Raw genomic sequence first — 15,369 nt, forward strand, 5'->3', positions numbered from 1 at the left:
AGAGAAACGAGGGGAGAGAGGAGAAGAGAAGCTGCTTTGGGAGAGAGAAAGAAAGGAAGGAGCTCAGGTTGAAAGCAGAAGGAAGATTCACTGCCTTGATGGGCAGGGAAGGAAGTGGACAGGGCTTGTCTCTTAAAGGGACAGGACAAACCATTACATTCCCGCCTCTTTCTTATAATAAAAAGGCAGGAGGTTAGGCACAATAGGTTAAAGGAATTGGGACGGCGGATTCTCAAGACTTCCTCCTGCTTATATGTGGGTATCATCCTGGGGTAGGGGAACCTAAGAAAGCTGGGGACTGGTCATATCCTGGCGTAGCTGGCCTCTTTGCTCCTGTCTGATGTTTGTGGTATGGAAATCTCTGGTCTCTCTTACACCCATTTAAGGTATTGGCAGAACAGAGGACAAAGTTACATTTAGGGGAAAAAAAATTAGGACCAGGGAATTGAGAGGGGTATATCTGACCTGTTTAAGGTAGATCCTTCAATTCGGCTCCCTGAAATTCACAAGATTTTTTGGGTTTGTGAAAACCCAAGTTTTAGCTGTCAGACTACATCAGAGATCTTTGAGAAGGATAAAATTTTACTTGAGTTATTTATTTAAAAATGACAGAGAACTTACTTGGTTAGCACCTAGAGCTACTCCTTAGGGTCCTCCATGGTCACAGAGGGTTGTATTTGCCTTCTGCTGTTTAGTGCAGGGCCTGCCAGGCTCCAGAAGATTCAGTGGGCTAAGAAAACTGTAGGAAGGCAAGCCTACCCTGACTTAAACATCTAGGCTGTCAATTCCAGTGACTCTGTCCACTGTCTGGAGATCTTCAGTTTAGATGAAAGGCAGTTTTTCCCAGTGGTCAGTGCTTTGCAGTTGAAGCGTATTGCGGATGGATGTTATTTTGTGCCCATTTGTCTTCTGTCTTCTTTGGAGGAAATAGAGTGCTGCTGCTAGGAGCCAGCCTCTCTTTTTGTTGTGAAAAGTCTTTTAATAGTTAAATATTTAAATGTCATATTCCCCAGATCTTTAAGCAGTTGAGAGCTATTTAACGGATATAGATGAGTTCTAATTATAGAATCTGCCTAGAGAGCTGGGTCTGTGCTCGACTGTACTGGCTCTAACTTAACAGGTAAGATTTACACTTATAAAACACAGAAAGAAAAAACTGCTTGCAATAGAAGGTTAACAGCAGAACTGACAATAGTAGAGAACAGCTTAATATATATTATACTGTATTTTTGTAAGAGACTTAAAAGTATATACCAATTTAAATCATGAGGCTTATTGTTTTTATAGTCTGAAATGAGATACAATGAGCAGACAATTATAACATTTAACAGTAAACATATGTATATTTAAGTTACATGTATGCACACATACAGTGAACAGGAATTGGGCGAAGAAGAATATTGGGCGTGCTACTGCACAAAACACACATGTAACAGAGTCAGCTCTGGGGATCAGGCAGGGAATACCTCAGTAAAGCTGGAAGGACTTGGTTACCTGATCTGGCCCTCAGTTAAAATAGCAGTGAAGTCACCTGACCTCAGTTAAGATGGCAGTAAGGTCACCTCACCTTAGTCAAAATGGCGGCGGTCACATGTTGCATGGAGAAGCCACATTTTTTGAGCTGCAGGAATTTTAAACATAATAACAAGAGTGATCTAGAGGTATGATTCACCCTGTTGCCATGCCGATGCACCAAAACCTATGGTGGGGAACAAAGGTTAGAATTGTAAACAGCTGCCTGGAGGACCCAACTAATATTGTCAGTTTCCACAGGACCAGAGGTAGTGGTGGCCAGGATAGTTTGAGGAAAAGCAGAGCCAGCCTGACTCCAGCAGTATTTACAGGTGGGTGGCTGATAGTTTCAGGGTTTATATTCCATAGCTGAAAATGTGAAAACCCTTGAAAATAACAAATGAACACTGCAAGGCCTGTAGACGAACATCTATCTACAGGAGGGATGTTAATGAAGCTGACTAGCCCCAGTCCAGGCGAATGGGAAGCCAGAGGCTAGAGAGCAACGGCTCTACAAAGCCTATGGGAAAATGTCTTTTCTCTACAGGTTGGGTGTTGATGAACCTGACTGTGTGTTTTGTGCAGTGGCATGCCTTTGGTAGGGCCGACCAAGAGCATCTACTTCATCCAATTTCTGTTCACTCTGTGTGTATGTGTTCATACATGTAATTTAAATGCACCTATGTTTACTGTTGAATGTTAAAATTGTCTGTTCATTGCATCTCATTTCAGACTACAAAAACAATAGGTCTCATATTTTAAATTGGTATGTATTTTTAAGTCTATTACAAAAATACTTTCTATTTAATCCAACCCTCATTTAAAATATATTAAGATGTTCTCTATTATTGTCAGTTCTGCCGTTAACCTTCTATTGCAAGCAGTTTTTTCTTCTTGTTTTATAAGTATAAATCTTACCTGTTAAGTTGAAAGCTAGTACAGTCAAGCTTGGGCCCAGCTCTCCAGGCAGATTCTATACTGTAGCTATACCTGATAAACGGCCCTCAACTGCTCAGAGTCTAGGGAATGTGGTGTTTAAATATTTAATTATTAAAAAACTTTTTATAACAAAAAGAGTCAGGTTGGCCCCTAGCAGCAACACTCTTATCTCTTTCAAAGAAGACAGAAGACAAATGGGCACAAAATAACACCCATCCACAATTTGCTTCAACTGCCAAGCGCTGACCACTGGGAAAAACTGCCTTTCATCTAAACTGAAGATCTCCAGACAGTGGACAGAGTCACTGGAATTGACAGCCTAGATGTTTAAGTCAAGGTAGGCTTGCCTTCCTACAGATTTCTTAGCCCACTGAATCTTCTGGAGCCTGGCAGGCCCTGCACTAAACAGCAGAAGGCAAATACAACCCTCTGTGACCATGGAGGACCCTGAAGAGTAGCTCTAGGTGCCAACCAAGTAAGTTCTCTGTCGTTTTTTAATCAATAACTCAAGTAAAATTTTATCCTTCTCAAAGATCTCTGATGCAGTTTGACAGCTGAGAGGTTTTGTCAGTTTAAAAGGACAACCTCATCAAACAAATTTCAGCAAATTAACAAATACAAGTTATTAAGGTGTGTACCTGCAGGTTATAAAGGTATGAGGACAAGTGCATGCTGTTAAATTTCTCTCCTGCTGCCTTTCATAGTCTTAAAGATACTTTTCATTGTGGAAAAATATCTGTCACAGTCATTTTGACATAAATATGCTACTGTTTATACAATGTATATATCTAAAACTTCTGTTTTCACAAACCCAAAGAATTTTTGTGGATTCCAGGGAGCCAAATTGAAAGATCCACCTTAAACAGGTCAGGTACACCCCTCTCAATTCTCTTGTCCTAATAATTTTATTTTCCAAAACTTAACTTTATCCTCTTTTCTGCCAATACCTTAAACAGGTGTAAGAAACACTAGACATTTTGTTACCACAAATTTCAGACAGGATCAAAGAAACCAGCTATGCCAGGTTCTGACCAGCACCCAACTTTCTCAGGTCCCCCTCAAAGACGATGCCCACAAATAAACAGGAAGCAGTCTTGAGAATCTGCTGTCCTAATTTTTTTAACCTGTGGTGCCTAACCTCCCGCCTTTTTATTATAAAAAAAGAGATGGGAATGTAATGATATGTCCTGTTCCTTTAAGAGACAAGCCATGACCACTCCCATCCCCCTTCTGCCAAGCAAGCTGATCTTCACTTCCAGCTTGAGTTCCTTCCTTTTCCATCTCCCTCTCGAAGAGGCAGCTTCTCCCCGTTTCCTCTTCTTTCTCTCTGCCTCTCTGCTCTTCTCTTCTCCCCTTCCTTCCGTAACCCACTAAATAAATATCCAACCTCACCCTGCATGGCATTCCAATCCATGTCTCTGTTTCTTGCCTGCCGCGTGGCTCGCTGCCCAGAACCAGCCACCTTTGGAGACCTGTGCTGTGTCCTCGTGGTGTACCCCATCTGTCTGTCTTTCCTTGTGGTCTTAGGTGTTATCTGTGCCTGGGACTGGCTTTTCTTGTGACCCCTCTGCTTGCTGTCTGCCACCACATAGTTCATGGCCTACCGCCGGGGATCCTCAGCATTTTACTTTTACCATTACAGGTACCTCTACCTCCAAGAGTGCCAGAGAAGTACCAGATGCTCAATGGTCACTTTCTCAGATTGGGAAATGTTTACACCAACCAAAGGGGAAACTTATGTAATTGCCACTGGTGAATGGGATACCAAAAGATTGGTGAGCCTGAAGGTGAGTCTGTTGTGGGTGGACTGGAGATGAAGCTAGGGTCCCAGTGAAGCTTAGACCCAGAAGGGAAATGCAGGCAGTAGGAAAGCCTATCCCAGGTTTCAGCAAAAAATGTAAGCATTACATCTCTGATGGGAAGGTGACTTGGCAATGAGAAGCCAAAGAGTACCACAATATCACAGCACAAAACAAACTTCACAAAAGAGATTTATTGGGAGAGAAAAAAAACCAATGGAGGGGCTACCTCTACTTGAGTGAGAAACAGCAGAGAACTGAGCAAAAGGTAGGTCTTATATAGAATTTCTTCTGGGTGGGGTGAGGAGTGAACCTTTTCAGGGTGCAACTTTCCAAGGTGGAGATTGGTAGCATTTTGCATGTAGAGTTTGGGCCTTTTACTCTCTTGGGTGAAGCCTGGGTGCTGCCATTAGGACATTTAGAGTATTCTGTGAGTAGAACCTGGCAGTAGGAGGTCTTCAGGGGAGGGGCCTGGCCTCTCCTGTGCCTCAAGTGTCTTACAAGGAGTTTCTGAGGGAAGGGAAGCCCATGAGCTGGAGGGAGTTTAGGGTAGAGGAGATGAGAAGGACTAGGATGCTAGTGTGGACTTTGAAATTGAAATATAAAAAAGGTACAAGAGATATTGAAGGAACCTGAGACCAGCATGTTCTTTTGATATGCTGATAGGTAGCCATATGTTCCTTCTCCCAGAGGTAAGGGAAATGACAGATGGGAACCGGGTTAACAATTCCTGATGGATGCTGGCTTTTATCTAGCTAATACAATCCTCAGGTTGAGCTCATTTCTGGACTGCCTTTTATAGTTTGGGAAATTGGAGTTCCTTTAGACAGACAATCATGTTATAATAGAGTTATAGGCAGAAGCCTCCTTCAATTCAAAGCTAGCCAACATTGTGAGGCCCTGTCTCAGAATTGATCTCAATTTATTGTAGCAACTTTTTTTAGCATTGCCTTATGAAGATCTTATACGTAAAACTGCTTTGTTTATTTGCTTGTTTATTTGTCTTATTTGTAGAGACAAGGTTTCTCTGTGTAGCTTTGACTGTTCAGTAACTTGCTCTGTAGACCATGCTGGCCTCCAATTCAGATCCACTTGTCTTGTCCTCCAAAGTGTCGGGATTAAAGGAGCTACTCTTTAAGTTTGGCATTGATTTTGGAGGGTAGGAATGTTCTAGACAGTATGAACTTCAAGTGAACAAGCCTGTTTCTATATTGAATGAAAATGGGTGCAGGAAAAAAAAGTAGCCACTCTTTGGGGGTACTGGGAGGTGGGAGTTATTTCAACACGTCAAGACTGCCTCCCAGAAAGCAAGGTGAAAGGACAGGAGAAAGATTTCCAGGGTTAAATGGGAACTAGAGAACTGAGGCTTGTGAACTGGGGTGGGGCTTGTGTGCGCTGGAAGGAGGGGGCCTAGAGGCTAGCAGTTACCTTGACAAGTTAAAGGAAAAGCCACAAATTCTAGACCTTTCTTTAAGCCTCTGAGGGAATGGTGGCCTTTGTCTAATTTGCCTGACCTTGGGAAAAGGACATTTTTTAAGAGACCAGAGTGCAGTGCATTCTGTATTCTTAGGAATACTGTTTAATCTGAACCTCAACTTGCTTATTGTTTTGCAGAAAGCATTGTCAATAACAGTCTTGAAGAGTTATTATCAGGACTGGAGAGATGTCTCAGAGGTTAAGAGCATTGCCTGCTCTTCCAAAGGTCCTGAGCTCAATTCCCAGCAATCACATGGTGGCTCACAACCATCTGTAATGAGGTCTGGTGTCCTCTTCTGGCCAGCAAGCATGCACACAGACAGAATATTGTATACATAATAAATAAAATAAATATTTTTTAAAAAGTTATTATCAACAGTGAGTGAGGTAACCACGGAGATTATCCAAAGTCCTAATGATACAGACTGGGGATTAAAGAAATAAAAGGGCAGGGAAAATCTCAAGGGCAACAGGTAGCAGCTGAGAAATCTCATACAGGGCTCAAACAGGAGCAGACAGAATCATCAGTAGTTGAGGAAAGGCATTTATAGGGGGTGAGGAAACACATGTATGCAGCAGACACACAGAGAAAAAGATCCTTTGTCAAGCCAAAACTTTTGTCTCTTCTCAAGTCTGGGGAGCTTACAGTCTCTGAAGGGTTTTCTTCTCCTAATTTTTTCCACCAATCCTAGGATCCTCTCCCTCCCCTCCCCCTGACTCCCCCACCTTCCCTCCACCCCACCCATTCCTCAGAGAGGGTGAGGCCTCCCATGGGGAGTCAACAAACTCTATCAAGACATTTGAGTCTGAAAGACCCCCAGTGCTGGGGAGACTCTCACTCAAGTCTCGGAATAACATGACCCCCTCAGTAACTCATGAGAGACCATCCTTGCTGCAATCACACGAGGCTTTAATGATGAGATGAGATGGGAACCAGTGCACTGGGGCCGAGACTCATAACCCACGCAGGGGAAGAGTTCAACCCCAAGTGACCCGGAGAAGGAGTTTTTAAGGGAAGAAACCACAGCCCAGTAATCCAAAAGGGTCATAGAAAATTCCGAAAATCCAGTGATGGTCACAAGGGGGCAACTCCCTGCCTCTCAGGACCACTCCCAAGGTCATAATCAGCTAGTTCCTAAAACACAGTACAATGATAATCACAAGGATGAAACTCCCTGTTTCTCAAGATTATTCTCAAGATTACAATCTAACTTTATCTTCAGCTAGTTTCTGAAACACAGTCACTGAACCAGCTAATCCTAGATTTTTGATTCTTCTCTTCCTGCTGGAGGGGGGTCTGGATTTATCCAGGTCTCTCAAGGCAGGAGTCAGTTTGAATAAAGATAGGATGGTTGGTTGGCCTATAACTATTGTGTAACCTGTCTTGATCATCTTGAACTTGTGAGACAGTCTATCTTCTGACTGACACAAAAGCCTATATAGGGCCTTTGTTTTAAGCTTCCAGGCTTTCTCCCAAGTCAGAAGGGTGAGGAAGGGACCAGCCATCTTGAAAATTTGCTGCCTTTATTACCTAACCATGACCCCTCTCCCTATCTCTTGGTCTAACTCCTAGTCTCTTACTGGTACTGTCAGGGTTGTATCACTAAGCAACTACAGAAGTTCTAACCATTTGTTTGTCTGCCAATGTTTACTGCTTAACAGAAGTGGAATATATATATATATATATATATATATATATATATATATTGTTATTCAGTTTATTGTATAAAATTCCAGAATTTTTAATTTAGGTATGAATGTAGATGCTGAATTTAAACTATTATTATTGTTAAAAGTTCTCTTCATACATACCCTCTCTTCTTTGTGTACTAATATATTCCATGTTTCTCCCTCCAAAACAAATATATATACGTAATATATATTTAGGGGGCTGGAGAGATGGCTCAGAGGTTAAGAGCATTGCCTGCTCTTCCAAAGGTCCTGAGTTCAATTCCCAGCAACCATATGGTGGCTCACAACCATCTGTAATGGGGTCTGGTGCCCTCTTCTGGCCTGCACGCATACATGGAAGGAATGCTGTATACATAATAAATAAATATTTTAAAAAAAACTAGAGAAAAAAATATATATATTTAATTTCTAAGTACCTACTTACTCGTACCTTGACTTTGTTGGATTTCTTAAAAGAATAATTGAGGGACCAAAGACCAAAGAGCTGGTTTAGTGGATAAAGCACTTGTCATGCTAGCATAAGGAATTCAGTTTGTATACCTATCTTATGTGAAGTGGGTCTATAATCCTAGTGCTCCTAAAAAGACATAGGAGGTAGAGATAGGACAATCCCAAGAAGCTAGTGGACCAGCTAGCCCAATGTACACAGTATTGAATAACATGAAACTCATCTCCCAAAAGGTGGAAGTCAAGAGAGGAATACCTGAGTCTATCCTACTCTGGCACAGGCATACCACCACCACCATCAACATAAGCAAAAAAAAAAAAAAAAAAAAATTTTTTTTCTACAAACTATTCCCATTTCATTTAAACCCATTTTAATGTTCTTCACCTCACTCCTAATTCCTCAGTGGTATTCTTTTCCTTTTTTTTTCGAGACAGTGTTTCTTTGTGTTCCTTTGGAACCTATCCTGGACTCTCTCTGTAGACTAGGCTGGCCTTGAACTCACAGAGATCTGCCTGTCGTGCCTCCCAAGTGCTAGGATTAAAGATGTCCACCACCGCCTTCCAGCTCAGTAGTTCTTATTTATGGCTTTCCTTAAAAGAGGCCGTGTTAAAGATATCAGACTTCAGGTGATTCCAGCCATAGTTAGACTCTCTACAGTTCTGTGAAAACCCAAGCAAGAAGCTCCAGTTAAGCCCTCAGTACCCTTGAGAGGACTAAATTGTTCTAAGCCACTGGGAATCAGGGGATTTTAAGGCAATGAACCACAAGAGAGATACTAGAGAATCAGTTTCCCTATTTCTCTGATTTCCCAAGTTTTCAGTCTTCCTTCCTGTTTTAGTTCTTAATTTTTGGTGTTAATTTTTTTGTGTGTTTGGACCTGAGTTTATTATTTAGGGAGTTAATGATTCTCTGGCCTCCTGATGGCCTAAATATAAGGTACATTCTTTACCTTATATTTAGAACACCTTTTTACAGTATTACTAGTATTAGTATGCTGTTTTTTCTTCTGCTTTCAAATAGGTCACCTTTCTAATGATCATTGTGTTATGGTTTCTATTGCTGTTAAGAGACGCCATGACCACAGCAACTCATAATTGGGACTGGCTTACACTTAAGAGGTTTAGTCCACTTTTTTTTTATCATAATTGGAAGCATGGCAGTACACAGGCAGACATGGTGCTGGGAAAGGAGCCAGGAATCCCAATGGCTAGGCAACAAGAAGAGAGAATGACACTGGGCCTGGCTTGAGCATTTGAAACCTTAAAGCCCTTCTACCAGTGACATACTTCCTCCAACAAAGCTATAGTTACTCCAACAAGGTGACGCCTCCTAATAGTGCCACCCTTCATGAGCCGATGAGGGCCATTTTCAGTCAAACCATCATAGCCATAAATCAACTGATACCACTAAACTCTGGTGGCTTTTTTTCTTAAGTCAGTTCTTTTGTGAGGGTTTAGGTTAGAGTTAGAAGACATGAAGCTGGCATGTCAGCTTCAGCATTTTAGTCCTGATTTTTTTCCCCAAAAGATTATGCATAAAAGAACACAGACTGTATACTGTACCCTAAAAGAAGAACTGCTTCAGGAATAATACTTGTTTAATAACAATAAGATGAGGCATGTAGTGAAGGCCTAAAAAGGGTAGGCATTCATACAGCCTGTACAGTCAATCCTGTTACCATAGATATCAAGCCTTAATTATATATTCATCAATTCAAATAAGAAATTTATAAAAACATTTTTAAAGTAAGGTTTACTCTTATGTTATTGCTGCTATTGAATATTATAATTTCACACCATGAGTACATTTTTATGATTCATTTTATTTAGTATTAAGTGTGTGGCAAGCATGTGGATGTCAGGAGATAATTTTATGGAGTCAGTTCTCTTCTTCCACGTTTAAGTGGGGTCTTTGTGTGAACCTGATTTAGGTCACTAAGCTTGCAAGGCAAGAGCTCTTACCTGATAAGCTATTTTGCCAGCCTGAAGAGTGTAAATTAAGTCTGAAAAATTCATTAGCTTTCTACAACATTAATTTTTTTTATTCCAGTTTTAAGAACAGGTGGAATTGGATATGGCTAATTCATATGATTTCAATGAACAAAACTCATGGAATGGAATCTCATCTGAAAAGAAGAATTTCCTTGCATCAGAAGATCATGGACAGAAAATTTTAAGTGTACTACAGAGTTTTAGAGAACAGAATATCTTTTATGATTTCAACATAGTCGTGAAAGAAGAAATAATCCCATGTCATCGGTGTGTGTTGGCAGCTTGTAGCGACTTTTTCAGGTACTCTACCCCCATCTGTACTTTAGATTTTATATATGGAAAATTACATTGTATTTTACAAATATACTCACTGCCCCCTGATCATACTATAGTAATTTTTAGTTTTTAATTAAAAGCCTTTATTAGAACTAGTTGGTTAATAATGTTTGAATAGGGATCTTAAGCTTCAGCTGTAAAAATAAGTTTTCCCAGGACACCATTCCCAAAGTTCCTTAAAATTACTTCCTGAGCTCTTCTGAGTAGGGGTGGGGTACATGTGGGGTCAGCTTTGTTTGAAATAACAAGTTGAACAAAAATAGAAGCTGAATTTATAGAAAATGACCAAGGAAAATATAATTTCAGCTGTGTCCATGCCATATCCCAGTGGTTGATGCCTATAATCTCAACCTCCAGGAGAATGAGGAACAAGGATTGCCGTGATGATAGTGGGTTTCTGATGTAAAGGATAAAGGTCTGATGTATTATCATAGTACTGTGCCAATTGTCTACTGGCCAGTAGAAAGATTATCTTTTCTGACATACTGTAGTCAGGCCTCCTAGTTATACTGCAGTAAACTCAAATCTTCACTTCAGCATTATGTCCACTTCTAGAGTAAAAATTAAGTAGGATTTTAATCTCTCAACAAATTTGGTAACAATGGGATAAGATACGATATATGAATCAAAATGGGAATTATACTGCATTTACAATTTTTAAATTGAGAACTAAACCCACGGCCTTGCTCTGTTTCAATTTTAATCATTAATTCAAAACCCGCTTTTTATGAACATGTAATTTAAGACCTTTTATACTGCCATTATAGTAAATTTTATAGGCTAAACTTTATTTAATAAGCAATTCTTGCAATTTGCTACTGACTGAACACCTGCCTGTGTGATGTTTTGCTTTGAATTTGGAACGCAGTATGCAATGTCCTTGGCCAGGGATACTCCAGCAGTCTTGAATTAGCTGTTTGCTTAGTTATGTCTAATTTTCCTTCTCTGCTTTTTGTTTCTTCATAGTCTCTAAGGCATTCTTTTACATCCGTTGGAGACCCCAGTGTTAAGACTTTCAAGCCACCTTTGTCTTCCCTCCTTTTGAACACAGCTTTCCGTCCAGTAACTTTTTGTAACCATTATCCTTATAAATGTGACTTTTTGTTCATAGGCATCTGTCTAGTTAATGACTAAATACTTAGTTTCTTAATATATATGCCCTAATTTAAATCCCAGATCTACTGCTTAGTAGTCATGTGACCTTAGATACTCACTTACCTTTTTCATACCTAGGTCTCTTCACTATTGACAAAGAAGTTAGAAAAATAAAAATAAGAATTAATACATAGGGTCATTCAGGAGGTTACAAATTAAATAATGTATAAAAGATTAGCATATTGTATTTTACATTCAGTCCATCTTAGTCAATAAACTCTTTGTTTCATAATGTAGCAAAACAGAACAATCCTGTTCTGACCATACATTTTGTTTTCCCTGCATTGTTCTCATGCTAATACAACAAAAAGTTCTTGTGAGCATTTGAATTTGAAAATCTTTTCTCTAATCAAACTTATTTTTAATTCATTATCTTAGTATGTTAATTGGTTGATAGTTTTTGACATGTATATAATGTATTCTGCTTGCTCTCTACTTGTCACGTCTCTCTTTCTACCTATATCAGTGCCCCTTCCCAACCTGTCCCTTGTCAGTGGTGACTGTTGGTGACCCATTTAGTTTAACAAGGGCTGGTGACTGCTGGATTGAGCATTTAAATGCTTTAACATATGATTTTTTGTTCAGTTTATTCTTAACTTTTTTTTCCTCAAGTGATTTAATGCTCTGCAGATGGGTGGGCAGTTATCAATTATAAAGTTAAATAATTTTAGTAGTATTAGTAAATAGTACATGACACCACAGAAAGAACCTAAGTACTCTCCAAGCTTTTTGAGTCTGCTTTTCATCTTTAAAATTCCTATTAGAATGAATAATAGGTTTTTTTTTACTTTAGAATGTTTTTAATAGCAGATATCAACAGTTCTTATTGGATTTTAATAAATGAATACATCGCTCACATGAAAATATGTACAGATGTGTACAAATATGACTAGAAATTTAATCATTTATACTCTTAAGGTAAACCGTTAATTCCTATTATTTGCAGTTTGATAAAATCATTTACATTGCAAGAATAATGTAAAATGAAAATATCAGAAAAGCATGCACTACAAATCAAAAAATGATTAATATGTAAAATCAAGGAACTGAAAATGAATCATATGTCTTACAGAAAACTACTTAGGATAACATGGCAAATCAGAGATAAATGTCAATTACTTAAAAAGTAGGATAACGTATAGGAGTTTGATCGTATATGTGCCTTCTGTGAGGGTCAAGTTAAAAATATATAGAACCTGGGACTGGAGAAATAGGTCAGTGGTTAAGTGCACGCTCTTCCAGAAGACCCAGCCTTAATTCCCAGCATCCATGTGGTAGCTTATAGCCATCTATACCTCCAGTTGCAGAGGATCTGACTCCCTCTTCTGTCTTTCTTAGGCAAAAGGCACATACTTGTGCACATATATACATGCAGTCAAACCACCCATAGACATAGAATGAGTAAAATCTTAATAGATAGGTAAACAGACAGTGATGTGGGGACTGGTGGGCTACTTCTCAGGAAGCAGTTGAATTCTTAATGTGGTAGCAGTTGATACTTTGCAGACATTAAGTCATTTATTCTTCTAAACAACTCATTAAATCCCTTTATTGTTCAAGTAATTTTGTTGATAGTGAGGTGAATTTTTTGAGTATGTAACCTGAGTTATTTTGTAGCATATTAATAATCCTTTAGATAAAATAATATATTCATTTAGAACTTCCCATTACAATACAAATTAATATTCTAGTTCATTTTTTTCAGATTCATTAGCCATGCTTTTTTCTCTTCTTATATTATTCATGTGTGATCCAGGAAAACAGTAAGCATTAATAGAATACCTTTCATATTCATCATTAATGAAACTTCCTGCTGGTTATGTAGCCAGTAAGTAAGGAAGCTGTATCATTGAGATAGCTGTCTCTAGGGACCATGAACTTAATACTACATTGAACCAATAATATAGTACATAGATAGTATAAGTATGACTAGAAATTTAATCATTTATACTCTTAGGGTAAACCGTTAATTCCTATTATTTGCAGTTTGATAAAATCATTTACATTGCAATATAATCTTTGTTTGCTGTTTAGTATTCTTAAGCTGGCATACATTGTTGAAGGTTCTTGTGTAACATATAGCATGTGTATAATTTTTGTTACTACATTTACTTGGCTTCATATTATTGAGCAGCCTTGTAAAAAGTCTCTTTATCATTCTTTTCTTTCTTTATTTGAAAGACCCCATCATATTCTTCAGGTAGATTCTGTGCTCACTAATAGATTTATTTACTCTCTGGGACAGACTCTAAACAAAAAGTCAACCCCAACACTACCAAGTACAAGCAAGTACTTAGATATACACAGCACAGGTATAGCATACAAAGTATTTGTCTTAGTTGCTTTTCTGTTGCTGTTGTGAGACACCATGACCAAACCAACTTATAAAAGAAAGTGTCTAATTGGGCTTAAAGTCAGAAGATTAGAGTCCCATGATAGCAGAGCAAAAGTATGGTGTTAAGAACAGCTAGCTAAGAGGTCACACCTTAGTCCACAAGCAGGAGGCAGAGACCACCACTCCTTTGAAACCTCAGATCTCCCCAATGACACATTTCCATAGGGCCACCCCATTTAATCCCTCCCAGATTATTTCACCATCTGGGTATCATGCAGACAAATTTGAGCCTACGAGCGTCATTCTAATTCAAACCACCACAATTTTTTGATGTTATCAGCACAGCTGCAGGCTTTCATAAAACTGGCATAAACAGTAAAGTACATTTCATTCCCTGATCAGACACTTCCAAATAACCTGTATTTTTTTATCTTTTCTGAGTTCAACATAGTCCCAATCTCTTAGCTTTAATCTCCAAGATGGCCTGATTATTTAAATTCGGAGAACAGTCTATCTCTTAGTGGTTGTTACCCCAAAAATGTAGGTTTGGCTTTTTTGACTTGTGTGGCTCAGTTTTTGGATATTATATTCCCTTGTCCCTTTTACAACATTGTTGTAATAGGAGTGGCGGGGCTGCATCCTCGGCACCCGGCTGCCCGCATGGCTAGTTTATGCCCTGAAATAATTACACAGAAACTGTATTCTTTTGAACACTGCCTGGCCCATTAGTTCCAGCCTCTTATTGGCTAGCTCTTACATATTGATCTAACCCATTTCTAATAATCTGTGTAGCCCATGAGGTGGCTTACCAGGGAAGATCTTAACCTCCGTCTGTCTGGAGTGGGAGAATCATGGTGACTCTCCGACTCAGCTTCTTTCTCCCAGCATTCTGTTCTGTCTACTCCACCTACCTAATTTTCTGTCCTATCAGAGGCCAAGCAATTTCTTTATTACTTAACCAATGAAACAACAGATAGAAAGATGACCCTCCTCCATCACAACATGAGTCTGATATTATAGATTTCTCCACAGCCATACAAAGTCATTGGTGTCTGTGGGCCTCTTATTGTGTTCCCTGTTTTTAATGTATATTTTTGAAACCTAAAGCCTTGAATTTGTATGTTATAAAATTTCAGTTATTGGTGCGTCAGGGACCTCCTTGAGAACAGACCCAAGCAAGGGACATCTGTGGGAACAGGACTGAGGCAGCGAAGTCTGCCAGAGCAGGCCTGAGCTAGTGACTTTCATTGGAGCAGGCCCAAGGTGGCTATCCCCCACAGGAGCAGGCCTAAGGCAGCGACCACTACAGCAGAAGGCCTGAGCTAGAGATCTCTGCCCGAGCCGGCCTGAGCCAGTGACTTTCATTGGAGCAGGCCCAAGGCCGCTACCCTGATAGGAGCCTGACCAAGGCAGCGACCACTACCAGAAGCAGAGGCAGGTACAAGGGAGCAACCACTGAGGGAACAAGCCCAAGCAAGAGACATCTATGGGACTGGGTGCAAGTCGTGAACCTCTGAGGGAGCATACCCAAGCCAGGGACATCTGTGGGAGCAGTCCTAAGCCAGATACATCAGCTGGAAACAACCAGAGGCAGTGTCCTTCATAGGAGCAGGATTGAGCCAGTGACCTCTGCCAGAGCCAGCCCAAGACAATGACCTCCACTGGAGCAGAGGGAACCCCAGGAGC

At 39.8% G+C, this 15,369-nt stretch overlaps 1 protein-coding gene across 2 annotated transcripts in view; it reads left to right on the forward strand.

The window, feature by feature from the left end:
• The window catches only part of Kbtbd3 (kelch repeat and BTB domain containing 3), a 42,978-nt gene that overhangs the window by 15,218 nt on the left and 12,391 nt on the right, over window positions 1–15,369 (forward strand). For both annotated transcript variants that reach the window (XM_041656678.1, XM_041656679.1), the window contains exons 2-3: window positions 4,094–4,238; window positions 9,916–10,157. In XM_041656678.1, the coding sequence (XP_041512612.1) occupies window positions 9,940–10,157 (218 nt within the window). In that variant the 5' untranslated portion in view covers window positions 4,094–4,238; window positions 9,916–9,939. The remainder of the gene's footprint in view (window positions 1–4,093; window positions 4,239–9,915; window positions 10,158–15,369) is intronic.

The sequence above is a fragment of the Microtus oregoni genome, unplaced genomic scaffold, assembly GCF_018167655.1.
Source record: "Microtus oregoni isolate MIOR12 unplaced genomic scaffold, Mior012 000008F_ref0000371, whole genome shotgun sequence".
Taxonomy (NCBI): Eukaryota; Metazoa; Chordata; class Mammalia; order Rodentia; family Cricetidae; genus Microtus; species Microtus oregoni.